The sequence below is a fragment of the Ornithorhynchus anatinus genome, chromosome 3, assembly GCF_004115215.2.
Source record: "Ornithorhynchus anatinus isolate Pmale09 chromosome 3, mOrnAna1.pri.v4, whole genome shotgun sequence".
Classification (NCBI taxonomy): Eukaryota; Metazoa; Chordata; class Mammalia; order Monotremata; family Ornithorhynchidae; genus Ornithorhynchus; species Ornithorhynchus anatinus.
Window position 1 is genome coordinate 128,885,841 of NC_041730.1, and position 21,814 is coordinate 128,907,654.

The 21,814-nt window shown below is 44.9% G+C and overlaps 1 protein-coding gene across 3 annotated transcripts in view; it reads left to right on the top strand.

Moving 5' to 3' along the window:
- WDFY4 (WDFY family member 4) overlaps positions 1-21,814 on the top strand; it is a 404,782-nt gene that overhangs the window by 350,449 nt on the left and 32,519 nt on the right. For 2 of the 3 annotated variants that reach the window (XM_029060697.2, XM_029060698.2), the window contains exons 53-57: positions 4,047-4,138; positions 9,753-9,965; positions 11,220-11,367; positions 13,621-13,805; positions 20,098-20,256. In XM_029060697.2, the coding sequence (XP_028916530.1) occupies positions 4,047-4,138; positions 9,753-9,965; positions 11,220-11,367; positions 13,621-13,805; positions 20,098-20,256 (797 nt within the window). The remainder of the gene's footprint in view (positions 1-4,046; positions 4,139-9,752; positions 9,966-11,219; positions 11,368-13,620; positions 13,806-20,097; positions 20,257-21,814) is intronic. The other variant, XM_029060700.2, reaches the window with a different exon arrangement.

A 21,814-nucleotide genomic window follows, 5' to 3' on the forward strand; every position in this document is an offset into this window, starting at 1 on the left:
ATAGAGACTATTATATCCCTGGGTAGCTGTTAAAGATCAACCGACCATCAGCCTTTTCCATTCAACAGCCCACAAGTCAGCTTGTGCATGTCACTTGTCTATGGTCTTGGAGAAGCAGCGTGGCTCAGTGGAAAGAGCGCGGGCTTTGGAGTCAGGGTTCATGAGTTCGAATCCCAGCTCTGCCACTTGTCAGCTGTGTGACTGTGGGCAAGTCACTTAACTTCTCTGTGCCTCAGTTCCCTCATCTGTAAAATGGGGATTAAGACTGTGAGCCCCACGTGGGACAACCTGATTCCCCTATGTCTACCCCAGCGCTTAGAACAGTGGTCGGCACATAGTAAGCGCTTAACAAATACCAACATTATTATTATTATCTATGGTCACAAATGCTTTGGGATCCTGTGAACTGAAAAAGCCATGGATAGGAAAGACCACTCTAACTATTGCAGTTATGAAATGCCTATTCCCACAGTCTACACTTTGAAATATATTTAATATACACAGATACATAAATATGTAGATATAAATCTCAATAGAAGAATCTGGTGCAATGGTACACACTTGGTTGGAAAAGGGAAAGGAAACAATATTTATTCAATATTTTTGCCTTGTTTGCTGGACATTTCTACTGCCCCAGGTTAAGCTTCTTTCTACTGCCTACCTGGTTGGGTAAGCTTTTCCACTTAGCAAATAGCAATAAAACTTCACGGTAAAGGAAATATTGTTAGGAACCACTCTCCAATAGCCAAAGTGTGTTGAATGTCCAGAACCTGGGGAGAGAACCCAAGTTCACCATTCTTGGATAATTCCTAGATTCTGAGGCAGCTTAAAGGCTCCCAGGGGGCTCTGGCAACACCATCCTCTAAGGCAGTCTCGGAAGAGCTAACCTGCTGCCATCCTCCCTCCCAGCCCCACAGCAATTTATTGTAGAATCGTTCTCTCCCAAGGGCTTAATACAGTGCATGGCACACAGTAAGTAGTCAAAAAATATGACTGAATGAACAAATGAATGAAAGGTAACCTCAGAGTGGGTGGGGCAGCTCAGACTGGCCTCCATTTTGGAGATCCCTTAAGGACTGGGCAGGTTTTGTTCCCAGTCCAATTTTCTTGTAAGCTCTAGAATGGAGTAGGAGGGTCTGGACTGACCTAGAGCCCTCTGGAGCTTCACCTGGCTTCATCCTAGAATCATCCCAGCTCTAGACCTGGAACACCCGACTAAAATGGGCCATGACTTGCCCAGATCCTTCTGGGTCACCCTAAACCACTCAAACTCCCTATACACTCCCATGCCTCCACGGGTTCATCAGTGAAAATGAGGTTACCCCCCAAAACTGGAATCAACTCCAAACCAATATCTGACTGAAATGCCAAATGCCCACCCTGCATCGACATTAAACCAAATCTAATCTCCCCTCCACCTTCACCCTCTCCCCGCCATTTCCCTCCTCGCCGAAAAACAGGTCCCAGAGCCGAGATCCTCAGAGATCATCCTTGATTTATAGCTCGGTGATCCAGACCCAAGCAGGATTTAGCCCTGGTGTTGATTACTCTCAGGATACAAATCGTTTCCAGGTGATGTTTCAATCCTAAACTAAACAGTACTCTGGAAAGCTGAGAAGGACCACAGCCCAGGGTCGTACATCGGTTACATTAGATGGTTAATAAGTCAAGGACTCTGTAGATCGGCCCAGATTAGGGCCCAGGTCACATGACCTGACAGTAATATAATATAATAGTAATATAACCGAGTCCCGTTATAGGCTGACAAAGTTTGGTAGAGAAACAGGAGCAGCAGGGAATGTCAGGGCAGGTAATTTCCATGGGTGTCCATTCTTCCTGAAGGCACTTGTAAATTTGAGTGTCTTCTTCATTTAGGTGAAACGCAGATCTGATGTAATCAATCAATAGTATTAACAAAAATAATAATGATAATGATATGGTGTTTGTTAAGTGCTTACTATGCGCCAGGCACTGTACTAAGCGCTGGGGTGGTTACAATCAAGCTGGGGTAGATACAGTCTAACCAGGGGCTCACAGTCTCGATCCCCATTTTACAGATGAGGTAACTGAGGCCCAGAGAAGTGAAGTGATTTGCCCAAGGTCATTCAGCAGACAGGTAGCAGAGACAGCAGGATTAGAACCCATGAAATTCTGACTCCCAGGCCTATGCTCTATCCACTATGCTATGCTACTTCTCGCCATGCGGTTGCTGCTGGCATTCACTGAGTGTTTACTGTGTGCAGAGCACTGTACTGAGCACGTGGGAGAGTACAATGCAACAGAGTTGGTAAACACATTTCCTGCCTGCAACGAGCCTACTTGGTGCAGAAAGCCTATTTGAAAAAAAGGAAAATTGTTGAGTTTGCGTGTGTTTAATGGAGATAGTTATTCTAGGGGGCTAAGAAACTAAAAGTGAGAATTACTCTGTCCCCAGAGTAGCTGGGCTTCAACTAAAGCTCAATCACAGTAGAGTCACTGGCAATAAAAATAAAGAATCCCCCTTCACTGGTGATTATGTGTGGTCCTGGTGATCAGGACAACTTTCAATCCAAGCTCCAGGGCAAAAATATCCTCTCAAATTGCCTGGCCTAACCAAACATCCTGAGTTTAGTTCGGTTTATTTTCATTTTAACCAGACACACGCCTTCCTTCAGCATGGCAAGTGGAAAAAGCCCAGGACTGGAAATTAGAAGACCCAGGGGTTAATCTATCTCGAGCCTCATTTTGTACCAGTCAGGACCTTCCTGGACCTGGGTAGCCTCGATGACACATAGTAGAAGTCAAAATCACAGCTCTGATCACCGAGGTCGCTGTGGAAAGTGTTTTACTTGATTTTCCCAGTGTGCAAGGGAGTGATACGTACACTCACTCCACGCCACCAAGGGTCCAATACCAGTCTGCTGGTCAAAGGAGCCCGTCCCGCCAACGCTGCTTCTTTCTGCTTCCAAGTGCTACTCTTCTGCTGCTTCTCCTGCCTCTGTGTGCCTTGTGCAGAGAAGCAGCTTGGCTTAGTGGAAAGAGCACGGACTGGGGAGTCAGAGGTCATGGGTTCGAATCCCGGCTCTGCCACTTGGCAGCTGTGTGACTGTGGGCAAGTCACTCAACTTCTCTGTGCTTCAGTTACCTCATCTGTAAAATGGGGATTAAGACTGTGAGCCTCACGTGGAACAACCTGGTCATCTTGTACCCTCTCCAGTGCTTAGAACAGTGCTTTGCACATAGTAAGTGCTTAACAAATGCCATCATCACTCTTATCTGCCTTAGGCATGGCAGCGGTGGCTCCGCGTGGCAGTCTTTGTTTGGTCCAGGCCCGTTACTGGGTAGAACAGGGAGAGAAAGCCACACTTCCCTCCATGCTCCTCCCCCACAGGTCCGCAATCACCTGTCTCAGGTAGAGCCCATCAGTGCCTTTGCCAGTCTCTTTTTTGTTGTTTTGGGCATCACAAACAGCCACTAACAAGGCAGCTTGTTGTGGGCTCACCACAAATCTCAGCTCTGCCACTTGCCTCCTCGGTGACCTTGGGCAAGTCACAACTTATCTGTGCCTCAGTTTCCTCTGGGGATTAAGAATCTTTCTTCCCCCTCAGGCTGGGAGTCCTACGTGGGACAGGGACTGTGTCTGACCTAATTATCTTCTATCCACCCTAATGCCTAGCACATAATCAGCGCTGATCAAATGTCTCAATTGTTATCATTATATACGGTCACTTCCTCTTCTCCAAGAGATCTTCCCCGATTAAGCCCTCTTTTCTGTGTCATCGATGCACTTGGATCTGTGACCTTTGTCCCTGGATGTTTGCCCCACCCTCAACCCCAAAACACTTATGTACATATTTGTAAATTAGATATTACAAAATATTTATATTACTACCCAATCGCCCCTCTAGACTGTAGACCTGTTATGGACATGGAACAGGTCTAGCGACTCTGTTGTATTCTCCCAAGCGCTAAGTACAATTTTCTGCCCGAAGTAAGTGCTGCTCAATAAATTGCTGATGATTGACAATTTTTCCGGGTTTACATCTGTCTGTGCACTCCCTTTGCAGGCCGGATGCAGGATGGAACAATCCTGAGCGATGTTCTCCTTCCTCCGTGGGCAGAAGGAGATGCTCAGAAGTTCATCAGCTTGCACAGACAGGTCAGTGTTGGTCCCCTCTGCTCCCCCATGCCCCTGAGAAGCAGCTCAGCACTGGAAGCCATACCTTTGAATCCCAGTCATGAGCGGGGCTTTTCTCCAGATATCGCCTTTCTCGGGAGAAATTCAAATGGCTGGATCCCCTCGATCACTTCTCCGGCGGAGGCAGGGATGGGAGGCTGGGGCCTGTGCTCTGAGGTATCGGCGATGGAAACTGACTCTGTTATTCTTTCCTCATCTAAGCCTCGCTTCTGAACCTTGGGCTGGCCTGAAACTTCAGACTTGGAATAGCGATCTGGTGTCTCTTCAAAGGACATAATGCCTGTCACCAAACACCCAGGCTTAGATGTCCCTTTGACGTTGTTTCGATTCAGCAAAGGAGACACCAATTTGAGAGCTAGAATAAGTAGCATCAAAGGGGTTTGGACTCGTGTTCTGCCTGAGGAGATGGAAAGCCCTGGTCATAAAATAACTCTGGGAAAGTAAACTTTCATAATCGTAGTTATGGCATTTGTTAAAAAAATGCCCCAAGCACTGTTCTAAGCACTGAGATAGATACAAGGTAATCAGGCTGTCCCACACGGGGCTCACAGTCTTTTACAGATGAGGTAACTGAGGTGCAGAGAAGTGACGTGGCTTGTGCAAGGTCACACAGCAGACAAGTGGAGGAGCTGGGATTAGAACCCACGTCCTCTGTCTCCCAAGCCCATACTTTTTCCACTGAGCCACACTGCTTTCAAGATCATCCTCCCACAACTAGAAAGAAGTGAAGTCACCCTGCTTACTATTAATAGACTTGTTGCTTCCCTTTTCTTTCTCATCTTGTGCTTATTTAAGGGAGGTCTTTTCCAGAAGGATCACGGCCTGAGGGAAAGAGAACCAGCATGGGAGTCAGAGGACCTGTGTTCTATTTCAGCCCTGCCGCTGGTCATCTATGTGACCTTGAGGAAGTCATTTAACTTCTCCAGAACTCAGTTTTCTCACTTACCAGAGATAAAAATACTTGTTCTTCCTTCCCCTTAGACTGTGAGCTCCCTGTGAGACAGCAACTTTGTCTGATCTGCTTATAGTATATCTGTCTTAGAGCTTGGTCCAGCAGCATGGCTTAGTGGAAAGAGCAAGGGCTTGGGAGTCAGAGGTCGTGGGTTCTAATCCCGCCCCTGCCACCGTGTGACTTTGGGCAAGTCACTTCCCTTCTCTGTGCCTCTGTTACCTCCTCTGTAAAATGGGGATGAAGACTGTGAGCCCCAACTGGGACAACCTGATTCACTCATTCATTCATTCAGTAGTATTTATTGAGCACTTGCTATGTGCAGAGCACTGTACTAAGTGCTTGGAATGTACAATTTGGGAACAGATAGAGTCAATTCCTGCCCAGTGACGGGCTCACGGTCTAATCGGGGGAGACAGATGGCGGAGCAAAACAGAACGAAACAAAAACAAGACAACATTATCACGATAAATAGAATCAAGGGGATGTACACCTCATTAACAAAATAAATAGGGTGATAAATAATATATACAAACCTGATAACCTTTTATCTACCCCAGTGCTTGGAACAGTGCTTGGCACATAGTAAGCACTTGACAAATGCTATCATCATCGTTAAACAAATAGTTTGTCCTAGAGGAATGAGCATGGGCCAGGGCTTCAGAGGACCTGGGTTCCAATGCCAGTGCCGCCATCTGTCTGTTTTGTGATCTTGGGCAAGTCACTCAACTTCTCTGTGCCTCAGTTACTGCATCTATATAATGAGGATTAAGACTGTGAGCCCCACCGTGGGACATGGACTGAGTCCAACTGGATTAGCTTGAATCTACCCAAGTGCTTAGTAGAGTGCCTAGTACACAGTGCTTAACAAGAGAAGCAGTGTGGCTCAGTGGAAAGAGCACGGGTTTGGGAGTCAGAGGATGCGGATTCGAATCCCACCTCCACCACATCTGCTTTGTACCTTGGGCAAATCACTTAACTTCTCTGTGCCTCAGTTACCTCATCTGTAAAATGAGGATTAAAAATACCACGTGGGACAACCTGATTATCCTGTATCTACCCCAGCACTTAGAAGAATGCTTGGTGCATAGTAAGCGCTTAACAAATACAATCATTATTATTTAAATATAGTTTAAAAATACTGTTATCATTATTATTATCATAGAGCCTGCATTAAATCATTATCTCTTGAGCTTTTGTGATCTAGAAGAGGCAATAAGCATTCAGCCCTCTTGTCTATGTGCTTTAGTTTGGCTTGAAATTTTTGGAAAGTAATTCCCACCTGCAAAACTGTCTTTTATTGTATTGGACTTGAGGCTCTAAGTAAGATACTGTGGACCAGCCAATTGAAGTACTTACTGCTTATGATCTAGATGGCATCTGTGTTCTGTTTTATTTCACAATGAGCAGGAAAATTTTAGAAAAATACACCAATGTTTTAGAATTGGGACTATCCTGGTTAAACTGTTCTCGTCTCTGAGCACCAGTCAAATTAGCTCTCTAATGAAACTATCTTTCCCCTCTAGACTGTAAGCTTGTTGTGGGCAGAGAACCTATCTCCCAGCTCTGTCATATAGTACTCTCCCAAACACTTAGTACAGTGCTTTGCACAATAAGTGCTCAATGAATAGAATCTGTTGATTGATTCAATATACGCACTTCTGAGTTGGAACTAATTCAATCAAATACGCAGCATAAATCCAACAGAACTCTGAAACTGGTTGTATGGAAGTCCTGAATGCAGAGGATTAAACTCTATGGTCCTCTCCTCCCTTCTACCCCAATTTGCTCTCATGGTCTCCAAGAGAAAGGGGAAGGGATGGAAACCTAGCATGGCCTCTAATAATAATGTTGGTATTTGTTAAGCGCTTACTATGTGCAGAGCACTGTTCTAAGCACTGGGGGAGATACAGGGTAATCAGGTCGTCCCACGTGAGGCTCACGGTTAATCCCCATTTTACAGATGAGGTAACTGAGGCACAGAGAAGTTAAGTGACTCGCCCACAGTCACACAGCTGACAAGTGGCAGAGCCGGGAGTCGAACCCATGACCCATGACTCCGAAGCCAAGGCTCTTTTCCACTGAGCCACGCTGCTTCCTCTAGCATGAGACCTTAGCAGGTTTGCATAACCTTGTACCTCAGCTGGATATCCCCAGCCAGAGTGTAAGCTCCTTGAAGGCAAAAATCATGTCTGTTTAAAAGCGGCTCCCATGAGCACAAATGCCATGAGATCTCCACAAAATCTTGGTAAGACTCTCAGGCAGTCATTTGTATTTACCTAATGTTGACTGTATGCAGAACATTGTACTAAACTCTTGGAAGAGTACATTAATGCATTATAACAGACATACTGGCTGTGAATGTGCCTTGGACTCGGAGTGAGCCCTGAGTAATCTGAAAACGCTCCTCTGTCCACAGTGGTCAAATGATCTCGTTTTTAGCTTGGGTATTGTGTGTGTGCTTTAATATTTTATCATTCCCCAAGTGGCCATCTCCATTCCCTTCTCCTCAATTGTACTCTTAGGTTGTGATCTCCCCAACCAAAGGACAAGGACCATGTCTAAGTCCTACCTGCGTATTCTCTCTCTGTGTTGAATACAGTCCCCTATGAACACTAAGTGATTAGTCAATACTGTTACATTTCTACAATTACACCTACTTACTCCATTGTACTCTTCAAGCCTGTGAGCCCTTTGTTGGGCAGGGATTGTCTCTCTCTGTTGCCGAATTGTACTTTCCAAGCTCTGCTCTGCACACAGGAAGCGCTCAGTAAATACGATTGAATGAATTTAATACAGAGCTATGAACACAGTCAGGGTTCAATAAATACCTGAGATTGATAGATTGATCTCTCAACACTCTGACTCAGACTAACTGTCTTGGGTCCACTAAATAAGCCTTGTGAGATAGCAACAGCTCCAGAAATGAGGCAGCGTGGTGAGTGAAAAACAGCCTGGCACTGGGAATCAGAAGACCTTGGTTTTGTTTTTGTTTTTAAATGGTGATTATTCAGTGCTATGTGCCAGGGATTGTACTAAGCACTGGGGTAGATACAAGCTAATCACGTTGGACACAGCCCATGTGATACATGGGGCTCACAATATTAACACCCATTTTACAGATGATATACCTGAGTCCCAGACAATTGAAGTGACTTGTCCAAGATCATACAGTAGACAAGTGACAGAATCGGGATTAGTCCCCAGGTCCTTCTGACTCCCAGGCCTATGCTCTATCCAGTAAGCCATGCTGCTTCTCGTTTTCATTTGCCATTCAGGCAAATGGTGATTTTAATACTGGCCCACCTTGACACACAGAATTACCAACACCTACCATTTCTGCAAAATTCTTCAGGTCCTTGGACTCCACGAGATCACCGAGCATAAAAGTAAATTGCCTTTATTACCCTGATTTATTAGGATGCTCAATTCTTTCTCCTCCGCCTAGCTTGTAGTGAGAGAACTAGGTCAAGAAGAACCGGTGAGAGCGACCTTGCTTGGGATAAGCAAATCTGTTCATTGGAAGCATTTGGATCTAATTCCTTCCTCAAAATTGTTCCCTGGATCGGAACATTAAAAGCTGTGTCTATTTCAGGGTGAAAACAATTCTTAAATCTGGACCTTATAAATTAGCACTAGAAAAGATTAAATCTATAGATAGTAAAAGCTTATAAGAAATATAAGGTTTCACTAAGGCAGGGAGCTTGGTAAAGTAGAGAAAAAAGTGTTTAATACTTTATTATAATATCACTCAGAATAAAATGATAATAATAATGATAATAGCAATATTTTAAGCACTTGCCATGTGCCAAACACTGGGGCGCATATAATAATAATAATGGTGATATAATGCAATCATTGCGTGGCTTAACGGAAAGAGCACAGGTTTGGGAGTCAGAGGTCGTGGGTTCTAATCCCGGCTCTGCAACTTGTCTGCTGCGTGACTTCGGACAAGTCACTTAATTTTTCTGCGCCTCACTTACCTCATCGGTAAAATGAGGATTAAGACTGTGAGCCCCATGAGGTACAAACTAATTTCCTTGTATCTACCCCAGCGCTTAGAACAGTGCTTGGCACATAGTAAGCACTTAAATGCCATTATTATTACTGTTATTATCAAGTAAAGACCATAGCCCACGTCGGGATCCTAGTCTAAGAAGGAGGGAGAACAAGTATGAAATCATTACAGATGAGGGAACTGAGGCACAGAGAAGTGAAGTGACTTATCCAGGATCACAGAGCAGGTAAGCAGTGGACCAGAATTGGAACTGGAGTCTCCAGATTACCAGGCTTGTGTTCTTTCCACTAGGCAACAGTGTTTCCTATGCATTTCATGTCCATTTTTGTACTGAAAGGGAAGGTGATGGTCACTGACTGGGGTTTACATGGTGATTGTTAAGGCAGACCAAGACCGCTGCAGATCGAAGCCATCCAAACATAAGTTTTTGATGGAGGTCAGAATTACTGAACGTAGTGTGCTGGGTTGATTGTAATGGGAAAAGGAGATTAGGTTTCCAATTTGAGAGGATTTCTGTTACTTCATTTAAAAGTGGATGCTTGCTTTTATCGCCAAATATGATGCTACGTTTACCGAGTTGCCTCACTCTGAATTTTGTTTTATTGCAGGCCCTGGAGAGCGAATATGTTAGCGCCCACCTCCATCATTGGATAGATCTGATTTTTGGCTATAAACAGCATGGTCCAGCAGCAGTAGAAGCCATCAATACCTTTCACCCGTACTTCTATGGCAACAGAGTCAATCTGAACAATATCACTGACCCAATAATTAAAAACACCATCCTGGGGTTTGTCAGTAATTTTGGGCAGGTCCCAAGACAGGTACAGTAAATTCTTTCCATTTATTATTTTTCCATTTAAACTGTCACGTCAGGGGTTTCCCATGTGCTTGTTACAGTGTTTTGCACACAGTAAACATATAATAAATGCCAGCGATTGGTTGTAAGATCCTTGAAGGAGGGGGTCGTGTCAAACAACCCGATCACTTAGTACAGTGCTTTACACATGGTGACTGCTCAATAAATACTATTGATTGATTGTAAGCTCCGTGAGAGTGTGAATTGTGTCTAACAACTCTTGTATCGTACTCTCCTGGGTACTTAGTATGAGTTACTCACATCAATCAGTCAATCACATTCATTGAGCACTTACTGTGCGCTGAGCACTCTATTAAGCACTTGGGAGAGTGCAATATGATAAAGTTGGTAGACATGTTCCCTGCCCACAACGAGCTTATGTCTTTTCCCTGCCCACAGTGAGCTCTAGAGAGGGAGAAAGACATTAATACAAACAAATAAATTAAATTATTGATATGTACATAAATGCTATAGGGGAGAGGTGAATAAAGGATTGTAAATCTTAGTTGCATGGGCAGTGCAGAAGGGTAAGGGAGAAAGGGAAACTGAGAGCTTAGTTGGGGAAGGTCTCTTGGAGGAGCTATGTGAAGTGATTTGCCCAAGTTCAAACAACAGATGAGTGGCGGAACTAGCATTAGAACCCAAGTGCTTCTGACTTCCACACCCGTGGTCTATCCACTAGTCACGCTGCTTCTCTAAGTAATAAAAATAATAATGTTGGTATTTGTTAAGCGCTTACTATGTGCCGAGCACTGTTCTAAGTGCTGGGGTAGACACAGGGGAATCAGGTTGTCCCACGTGGGGCTCACAGTCTCAATCCCCATTTTACAGATGAGGTAACTGAGGCACCGAGAAGTTAAGTGACTTCCCCAAAGTCACACAGCTGACAAGTGGCCGATCTGGGATTCGAACCCATGACCTCTGACTCCAAAGCCCGTGCTCTTTCCACTGAGCCACGCTACTTCTCTAAGTGACCTTGGGGAAGTCACTTCACTTCTCTGGGCCTCAGTTACCTCTTCTGTAAGATGGGCATTAAGACCATGAGCCCCAAGTGGGATATGGACTGTGTTTACCCCAGGGTTTAGTGCAGTTCCTGGCACATAGCGCTTAAAAAAAACTATTAAAAAAAAAAAAGTGAAGTCGTATTGCTGCTAAAACCTGCATCTGACTATCTTTCTTGCTGACCCCTGTATCGTAACACTTTTCCTTTGCCCTCCAGCTTTTCACCAAACCTCACCCGGCCAGAACTGCCCAAGGAAAAGCATCACCAGCAAAAGACACTCCTGCTTCCTCCGGCCCAGCCGGTCAACCCCATTCATTTCTCTCCAGCCTGCAGAATCTGAAGCCTTCTCCGGTTACAGTCAGAGGTACTCTCCAGAACTGTTTATTTTTATTTTAAGTGGCAATTGTTAAGTGTTTACTCTGTGCCAGGCACTATTCTGAGCTCCGAGGTAGATACAAGTTAATTAGGTTGGACGCAGTCCCTTGTCCCAGATGGGGCTCACACTCTTAATCCCCATTTTACAGATGAGGTAACTGAGGTCCTGAGAAGCCAAATGACTTGCCCAAGTTCGCACAGCAGACATGTGGCGGAGCTGGGATTAGAACTCATGACCTTCTGACTCCCAGGCCCATGCTCTATCCACTATGCCAGGCTGCCTCCCATGCTGTTTTGGCCTCAGACCTGCCTCTGTGTCTCTCTCTGAGGTGATGGGTCATGACAGACCTCCCTTTTTACAGCATAAACCCAGGGGATGAACCCCGAAATCCAGGATCGCACACTCTCACAAGCTGATTGGGACTCTTGGGCAAATCCTATACCCTGACAGCACCCCAAAACCTCCCTCTGAGGTCATCCTTGGCCAGCTGGAAACAATTTGGGTTATTTGTTGGTGTTTCACTTCCTCATGTAGATCTCTCATCTCTGAGGTGTGATCTGTAAAGAAGCGAAAGCAGGTAGGGACATCGCCATGTTGAACGAGTTAGATTCTTTCCCGTAGCAGCTGTAGATCCTTATATCCAACAGCCAATCAGCAGAATCCACTGGGCAGGCCAAGACGATCACATCTGCTGCTGAAAGAGAGTAATAGAGGCTTCATAAAAAAATTAAAAAGCTGGTGGATGATGTCCAATGTGGTGGAAGATGGGCTAAGCTTCCCAAACCAAGTAGGAAGAATAAGCATCTGGTAAGGGCTTCTCCCTCGGCCTGGAAAGAGCCCGGGCCTGGCAGTCAGAGGACCTGGATTCTAATTCCAGCTCTGCCCCCCGTCTGGCGTGAGACCTTGGACAAGTCTCTGAACTCATCTGTGCCTCAAGCCCCTTATCTGGAAGATGGGGATGAAGACAGTGGGATGGGAACTGTGTCCAAACTAATTCGCTTGGCTCCACCCCAGCACTTAGTACAGTGCCTGGGACCCAGTAAGTGCTTAACGGAGACCGGCATCATCAGGTGGGTCACAGTCCCTGTGCCACACGGGATTCAAGTCAAAGGAGGAGGTCAGCCTGGATTGATTGCGTTTAGACCGTGAGCCCGCTACTGGGCAGGGATTGTCTCTTTCTGTTGCCCAATTGTACATTCCAAGCGCTTAGTACAGTGCTCTGCACATAGTAAGCACTCAATAAATACTATTGAAAAAGTTAAGCCTTGGCTTTTAAGAGAGTTTTGTTATCTTCCATCTCTACTACGGCTTGCCATTATAGCTTGGGCCATGTTTCTTTCATGTAAAAAGCCAAGCCATTGAGAGGAATTATGATGTGGTTTTCATGACACTACATGGCTGCAAATAATGTGCCAGGCCTCTAAAATTCGGACTTGAAGGAAATGGGAATTTTCAAAATGAAATTTTTTTAAATTTTGAAGTCCAGTCAGTTTTTCAGCCAGATGACAACATTTGTTGACTTGGTCCTCTAGACAGAGCACAAAACTAGAACCCAACTAGACGGAGGTGAGAAGGAGGTGTGGCTCCTTACCTGGAAGAGACCTGAGATTATCAGGACCTTCACTCATTCATTCATTCAATCGTATTTATTGAGCAGTTACTGTGTGCAGAGCATTGTACTAAGCACTTGGAAAGTACAATTCAGCAACAAATAGAGACAATCGCTACCCAACAATGTGCTCACAGTCTAAAATGCTCCTCATCGACTCCCATAAGGCACTAGAAGTGTTCCTCCCTCACCAAAGGGGAGAGGGAGAAGGCACTCTCTCCTCAATCTTTCGGGATCTACCCCTTCAGCTAGGCTCTTGGCGGAATGGAGCTGGCACAAGTGCAAGCTGCAGGAAGTCCCAGAAACTGTCACTTCCTGTCTGCTTAGCCTTGGACCATTCCCCTTTCAGCAGTTCACAGCTCAGGGTTGGCAGGAGTGAAATTCTGCCCTTTAGAGACGCTTCCTTAGATAAAGAAGGAGTGATTTCCCAACCTGCGTAAGTGAAGCACATTTTACCTCTCGGAATGTCTGTCCATTCGTTTGCTTTTGTGGATTGGGTGTGTGTGTGTTGGTGATGGATTAAATGATCTTTTCAGATACGCTCTTTTCTTTCAAGAGTCACTGAAATGTGTTCTATATGACTTCTGCTGCTGTTTTTGTTCAGAATGGTCTACCCATTAACCATGTGGCAGATATGTTCATTTTTTCTCCCGGGTCAGAGTCCCCCAAAGGAGCCATCGGACACATAGTCCCTACGGAGAAAAGCATTTTAGCTGTGGAGAAGAATAAAGTGCTGATCCCACACCAGTGGAACAAGACCTTCAGCTGGGGTTTTGATGACTACACCTGCTGCTTGGGAAATTATGGATCCGACAAGGTCAGTGGAGGAAGGTGGTCATGGGGATGGTGTATTCTACACAGAGTTCCCAGATGTTGGGGTCTTCCTATCTATGGCCTCGTTCCTTCAGTGGCACTCTCCTGGGGAGAGAAAAATATCTCGGTGTCCAGCACCCAACTGCAAAGTGGCTTCTCATTTCTCCATATAGAATTTAGACTTAATGACGCTGCCTAAGTTCAGGGGTAACCAAAATTTTTTCAAAGGACTGTGAGCCTCCTGTGGGGCGGGGACTGTGTCTGATCTGATTAACTGGTGTCTATCCCAGTGCTTAGAACAGCACTGGACACATAATAATAAGAAGAATGATGGCATTTGTTAAGCGCTTAGAGAAGCAGTGTGGCTCAGTGGAAAGAGCCCAGGCTTTGGAGTCAGAGGTCATGAGTTCAAATCCCGGCTCTGCCACTTGCCAGCTGTGTGACTGTGGGCAAGTCACTTCACTTCTCTGGGCCTCAGTTACCTCATCTGTAAAATGGGGATGAAGACTGTGAGCCCCACGTGGGACAACCTGATTCCCCTGTGTCTACCCCAGCGCTTAGAACAGTGCTCTGCACATAGTAAGTGCTTAACAATTACCATCATTATTATTACTATGTGCCAAGCAATGTTCTAAGCACTGAGGTAATAATAATGCTGGTATTTGTTAGGCGCTTACGATGTGTAAATCACTGGTTCTAAGCACTGAAGGGGATAAAAGGTGATCAGGTTGTCCCCCATGGGGCTCACAGTCTCAATCCCCATTTTACAGAGGAGATCACTGAGGCCCAGAGAAGTCAAGTGACTTGCCCAGGGTCACACAGCGGACAAGTGGCAGGGCCAGGATTAGAACCCATGACCTCTGACTCCCAAGCCCAGGATCTTTCCACTGAGCCACAGATACAAGGTTATTTGGTTGTCCAACTTGGGATTCAAAATCTTAATCCCCACTTTACAGATGAGATAAGTGAAGCACAGAGAAAAGTTAAGTCACTTGCCCCAAATCACACAGCTGATAGTGGTAGAGTTGGGATTAGAACCCACAACCTTCTACTCCCAAACCCATACTCTTTCCACTAAGCTATGCTGCTTCTCCCACATAGTAAGTGCTTAACAAATACAGTAATAATATAGTAACAATGATAAGAAGAAGAAGAAAATGACCGTCGATCTCTGGTACGAAGAATCCTGGAAAATTGGGTATGTATAGATATTATCTATCTCTCTATCTATGATCTATCTATCTAGTTGTCAGCCTTGCAGAAAGCATGACTGACAGTAAAATTTACTCATGATTTATGTGTGGTTGAAAATGCCAGCGTAGGACTCCATGCCCTGCCTAGACACTACAGAGACCAACGCTATCTTATTGGTTGCTTGCGTGCCTGACACTGTAGTCACTCCGGCCTCCCTCTCATGATCCTTGCCAAGCTTTACCTCGAAAAAAGCTGCTGTTTTCTAGATTGCAAGGCACCTGATCGGTTTCTCCGTGGCAACTGAATCCCAACATTCAGCTGACAGGCAGAATTGTCTGATGCTTTTTTTTTTTACCCTATATCTTTGCTTCCGGTCCCCCGTTTCAGCTCTCCGCACAGCTGCAGCCTGGGTAAATGCCCATCCATTACCTTTTCTCCTCACAGACCTTCACCACGGACAGCTTGTGTTGAGCTGAGCTTAGCTTCAAAGCCAGGAGGCCACCTTAATTCTAGAACTTCACTTTTTAGGATCCTGCCTCGCTATTTATAATGTTGGTGTTTGTTAAGCACTTACTATGTGCAGAGCACTGTTCTAAGCGCTGGGGTAGATCCAGGGGAATCAGGTTGTCCCACGTGAGGCTCACAGTTAATCCCCATTTTACAGATGAGGTAACTGAGACACAGAGAAGTGAAGTGACCTGCCCACAGTCACCCAGCTGACAAGTGGCAGAGCTGGGATTGGTTTTGAGAATCCCCGTCTTTGCTCTTGTCCTTGTGCCCTGCAATTCAGTCTGGATTTAGGCTGCCAAATATTTGGTCAGCCTAACCCAAGCTATTTGTAGAACCCCAGTAACTTGCTTTAGCTATATCATTCATTCAATCGCATTTATTGACCCTTTACTGTGCGCAGAGCACTGTACTAAGCGCTTGGAATGTACAGTTCGACAATCCCTGCCCAACAACGGGCTCATAGACTAAAAAAAGGGCTCACAACCTAAAAAAAGGAATCACAGTCTCGACTAAAGCTATTGAAGATTCACTGATTTGAGGTATCAGATTGGTTCCCAGTACTGTCAGTCACATGTCTATAGAGCATTTCATTCTGCCAAAACAACAGAAACAGTGAAAAGGCAGGGATTGGGATAAATCAGTGACATTTGTTAAGTGCTTACTATGTGTCAGTTGATCATATTCTCCCATTCTCCCAAGCATTTAGTGCAGTGTTTTGCACACAGTAAGCCCTCAATAAATACAATTGAATGAATTAATTAATCAATGAACATGGGCAGTTTGCTATACCAAGTATTTGGTAAAGTAATAATAATAATGATGGCATTTGTTAAGCTTTTACTATATGCCAAGCGCTGTTCTAAGCGCTGAGGTAAATTCAAGGTAATCGGGTTGTCCTACGTGGGGCTCACAGTCTTAATCCCCATTTTACAGATGAAGTTACTGAGGCAACGAGACTTTAAGTGACTTACCCAAAGTCACTCAGCTGACAAGTGGCAGAGCCGGGATTAGAATCCAAGAGCTCTGACTCCCAAGCCCGGGCACTTGCCACTAAGCCACGGGGTTGGTAGACATGATTCCTGCCCACAAGGAGCTTATAGTCTAGAAGGGGAGACAGGCATTAAAATCAATTGCAGCGAGGGGAAATGACAGAGCGCAAAGCTAAGTCCTGTGGGGTTGGGGTGGGGTAACTAGCAAATTCTTAAGGGGGACAGATCCAAGTGCACGGGTGACACAGAGGAGAGGGCAGGTAGGAGAAATGAGGGCTTAGTCCTCTATGAAGGGGGATGTGAGTGGTGAAGCTTTTCACACATCTTGCTCACTGCTTCGATTACATTCTAGTAGGATGAATTCACTCCGTCCCAAACTTTAGTGCATAAGAAGCCATTCTAATATCATAAGAAGCCATTCAAATTCTAATGGAGAATACTTCCTGACCTAATGGAAAGATCTCGGGCTCGGGACTCAGAAGACCTGGGTTCTAATTTGGGCTCTGGCACTTGTCTGTCTGCTGTGTGACCTTGGCAAGTCCTTTTTTTTAACTCCCCCTTCATCAACTCTTCTTTCCTTGATCAGGATTCTGAAATACAAGCTAGTGCAGGACCACTGGAAAACGTGTTCGAATCCTGCTAACTCCCTCTTTCGGTTCTTCAGATCAGCTACAGAGGTGTCTGAGATAGGGGAGAGAGGCAGAGAGATCTTTTCATGGGAAGGCGGAAGGGCGAAGAGTGTGCTGCCCCTGGGGATCTCCCACTTCATCCTAAGGCTTAAGGAAAGTCAGAGACCACTGGTAAAAGTTCCTGTTCCAATTCTCCATGCCATCATTTTAAGCAAAAATCCTGAAAAGAGTGGGAAGATTGGTCCAGGTAAAAGCACCAGCGGTGTTCTCTTGATAACAAAATCTCTCTGAGGCTACTACTGCATTTGTTCTTCCTCACCTGAGGTATTCTCAGTGGTATCCCCAATCCACTGCTGAGATTCAGGACTGCTGAGGCCACGGGGTTCATTCAGGGCTGATCTTCTCAGAGCCTGGGCCAGCTCAAAGCTCTTGATTTATTTTGGAGTCTGAGCGGAAAGCATTTTTGACAGTAAGGTCTGCATCGGCCAGAAAGGGAAAGTTGGAGGGAGGGGAGCGTGTTGGGGAGAGCGAGGGAGAACCTCTGACAGCTGTTGCCATGGGCACAGTGAACGATTTTCCAAAGGCAACAAGCGCAGTGTGGCTTTTGGAGCGGGCCGAACTCCTCTTTCATAAGACGCGGCGCGGATCCGGTATCTCTTGGCCACTCTCGGATATTACATCTCGCCGAACTTTTCTGCTAGGATCAGGACAGGATCATCTGTGAATTCCTTTTGGGTTACCACTGTGCCCTGGCACATGTACTGTCTAGGAGGCTTAGACAGATGATCATTTGGTCTTTACTGGAAGGATTCTGTCGTTTACCAAATAGAACCTCCTTGCTTCCAGAGGGAAATATCTGTTATTTTTTGAGTTCACAGAGTCACGAACTTTTGGAAAACATGGCTAGTGAGCAATTATACTAATAATTATTATTATTGCTATTATTATCATTATAATTATTTAGAAATGTTTGTGCAAACGGATTTGAAACTGCTAATCACTTAATCCCCAGGTGCCTGAGATAATAGCAGCGAGAGCAGTGATTATTGTTACTGGCACAGTGGGATGAAATAGCTGAACTAAACCTCAATTAAATTCTAAGGAAAAATGGGACGATCATGAATATTTTTTTGGCTTCTATTGTCCTTGGTGAGAACTGGAAGGAAATGCTTCAGACTGGTCTTGGTATTCCCAGGCCCATTACTACAGGAACTAGAATTTTGAACACTTCCCTAACCGCATTCATATTAAAAGCGAAGTGAGTTTAAAATCCGTTGCCTCAGACAGCCCCTTGTCAGAAATCTCTTGTGAGGTTTTGTTCCCTTCAAAATGACCAAAGCCTCCTTAGCCAAAAAACTGTAAACTCAAAGAGAGCAAGACCATATTCTGAATTATATATACCAATCACATTTTCCTTCTTTGAGAAATCGGGAATGGAAATTGATGTTGATGATAGAATTTTCCTCAGACTTCCAATCTTCCCTATTTCTGCCAGTTATCACTTGATCAGCTAATCCTTTTCTACACATTTCCCCAGTCAACTTGGAGTGGGTGTAGACTGGGAGATTGTTGCATCAAAGAGCGGAACATAGCTTGAGGCTTTAATTCTAAGTAAAGGGGTTACTGGACAAATTGCATCTCCTAGGTCCCTGGGGGTGCACCCTCATGTGCAGAAAACGTGGCAGGGTGAGTTGGTGCATCTATATATATGTACATGAGAAGCAGCATGGCCTACATCATTAGTGGGTAGAAGGAGTCAGAATGAGCCGCATTCTAATTTCAGATTTGCCAATTCCCTGCTGTGACCTTGGACAAGTCACTTAACTTCTCTATGCCTCAGTTACTTCATCTGCAAAATGGGGATTAAGACTGTGAGGCCTATGTAGGACAGGGGCTGTGACCAACTTGATTAGCTGGTATCCACCCTCATCCTTAATAATAATAATAATGCTGGTATTTCTTAAGCGCTTACTATGTGCAGGGCACTGTTCTAAGCACTGGGAGAGATACAGGGGAATGAGGTTGTCCCACATGGGGCTCACAGTCTTCATCCCCATTTTACAGATGAGGGAACTGAGGCACAGAGAAGTGAAGTGACTTGCCCACAGTCACACAGCTGACAAGAGGCAGATGAAATACCGTATATCTATATTTTAGAGACAGACCTAGAATCTGGAAAGGGGGGTGCAAAAATTAAGTGTCAGAGTTTAGACACAAAAAGAGGAACTTTTGGATTATTGTTATTATGGTTATGAATAATAATAATAGTATTTGTTCACTTACTATGTGCCAAGTACCATACTAAGTGCTGGGGTAGATGCAAGATAATCAGGTTGGACACAATCCCTGTCCCACATGGGGCTCACAGTTAAGTAGGAGGGAGGAGGATTTAATCTTTATTTTACAAATGAGAAAACTGAGACTCTGAAAAGTTAAGGGGTTGCCCAAATTCATTCAGGAGACAAGCAACCGAGTTGGGTTAAGAACCCAAGTCCTCCTACTCTGAGGCCTGTGCTCTTTCTACTAGGTCATGCTGCTTTCTTGTAAATCTGTACATCGCTTGAAGGCAGAGATGCATGTCTCCTAGTTTATTCTGCCAAGCCTAATGCTCTCTATACACAGTAGATGATCAATAATTGACTGGTTAATTCTGAATTTCAATGACTTGAGATCAGTTTTTAGGAATCCTTGAAACTGCTTCTGATTAGATGAGATTTCCCCTGACCCAATCTGCTGAATTCTACGTTTTTCAGCCTTCCCATAGCAACTTTCCTTGAGAGTGACCAGAGGCTTCGTAAGCTTAAAATCTGGAGAAGATATGAACGGTCATCTTCCAGTTTATGTGAGCCGAGGCTGACGCCACCTCTCTGACCTAAGCCTCCTGATGCTCTAGAAACTACAATCTCTACCAGGTGTTGTTGCTTCCAAACTAATAATTCTCACAGATGAATTCCAGTGTGTTTGTTCCCTGCAGAACTCCATGACTTTTGAAACCACTTCAGACTGGGGCAAGTGTCTCTGTGTCGTATGCCCCACGCCGACGACTATCGTAACATCAGGAACCAGTTCTGTCGTGTGCGTCTGGGAGCTTTCTATAGTTAAGGACAAGGTGAAAGGCCTACACTTAAAGCAGGTAAGTATCCATCACTTTTATTCCAGCCAGAGTTCCGTCTACTGTAATAATAGCAATAATAATAATAATGGTATTTGTTAAGTGCTTACTATGTGCCAGGCACCGTACTAAGCGAATGGTTACAAGCAAATCAGATTGGACACAGTCCCTGTCCCATGTGGCTCACAGTCTTAATCCCCATTTTACAGATGAGGTAACTGAGGCCCAGAGAAGTGAAGTAAGTGACTTGCCAGCAGGCAAGTGGCAGAGCTGGGATTAGAACCCATGACCTTCTGAATCCCAGGTCCACACCGTTCTGCTTCTCTGATCCCCCGTAGCCGGACTTGTGATTGGGATGAGACTTCTTTCTCAGAAGCTGCAGTCTTCCTCAATTCAGGAATCCCCCAATTTTTTTGATGGAGTGTTGATGCGGAGTTTCATGCATCAGGTAGCGATACAGAGCACAAGCCTTTAATAATGATGGTCTGGGTATGGGGGTTATCAGTCGAACCGCATCTCCTAGACGTGGCCAAAAATCCATATATGTGCAGGTCACGTGAATTTTTCATCGGTCACATCAATGAAGTCTGTTAACTACTGAAAACGATGGTTTCTTTAGGCAGCAATAAAAAAGTTTTCAAAAAGAGTCCAATCAACTTTATTAGTGTGGCCTAATGGAAAGAGCAAGGGCCTGAGAATCTGAGGACCTGCATTCTATAATGGAAAGAGTACAGACTGGAGAGACGAGGACCTGAGTTCTAATCCTGACATGGCCACTGATCTACTGTGTGACTTTGGGCAAGTCACTCAGCTTCTCTGTGCCTCAGTTCCCTCATCTGCAAAATGGGGATTCAAAGCTGTTCTCCCTCCTACTTAGACTGGGAGTCATTCATTCATTTATTCAATAGTATTTATTGAGCGCTTACTATGTGCAGAGCACTGTACTAAGCGCTTGGGATGAACAAGTCGGCAACAGATAGAGACAGTCCCTGCCGTTTGACGGGCTTACGGTCTAATCGGGAGTCCCATATGGGACCTGATTATCTTGCATCTACCCCAGAACTTGATTCAGTGCTGGGCACAGAGTAAACACTTAACAAATATCACAATTATTATGATTACTTGCTTGCTGCGTGACCTTGGACAAGTCACTCACTTATCTCAGTTTCCTCACCTGTAAAATCGGGATTAAATGTCAGGTCTCCCGCCTTCTAATACTATGAGCCCGTTGAGGGGCAGGGACTCTATCCGACGTGGTTATCTTGTATCCCAGAGCTCTGTTCAGAATCCTGGGATTTTCCAGTTTAAGCCACTCTCTAGAACTGTAAATTGTATTTAGTCGGAACACATCTCAATTCTGACTAAACTCTATTGACCTAGTGTTTTATGTGCTCTAGATAACTAGGTTAAACAAATTTAGCAAACAAAATCTCATTTAGGCTGCACTCTGCACTCAGGTAAGTCATACTTGCTGCTGGGTCCTTCTAAATTCCAGCAAGCGCATCATGTGGAAAATGGGATTGATCCAGGACACCGCAGAGTTTATGCGAATGAAGCTGAGCCTTTGTGTTTCACATCA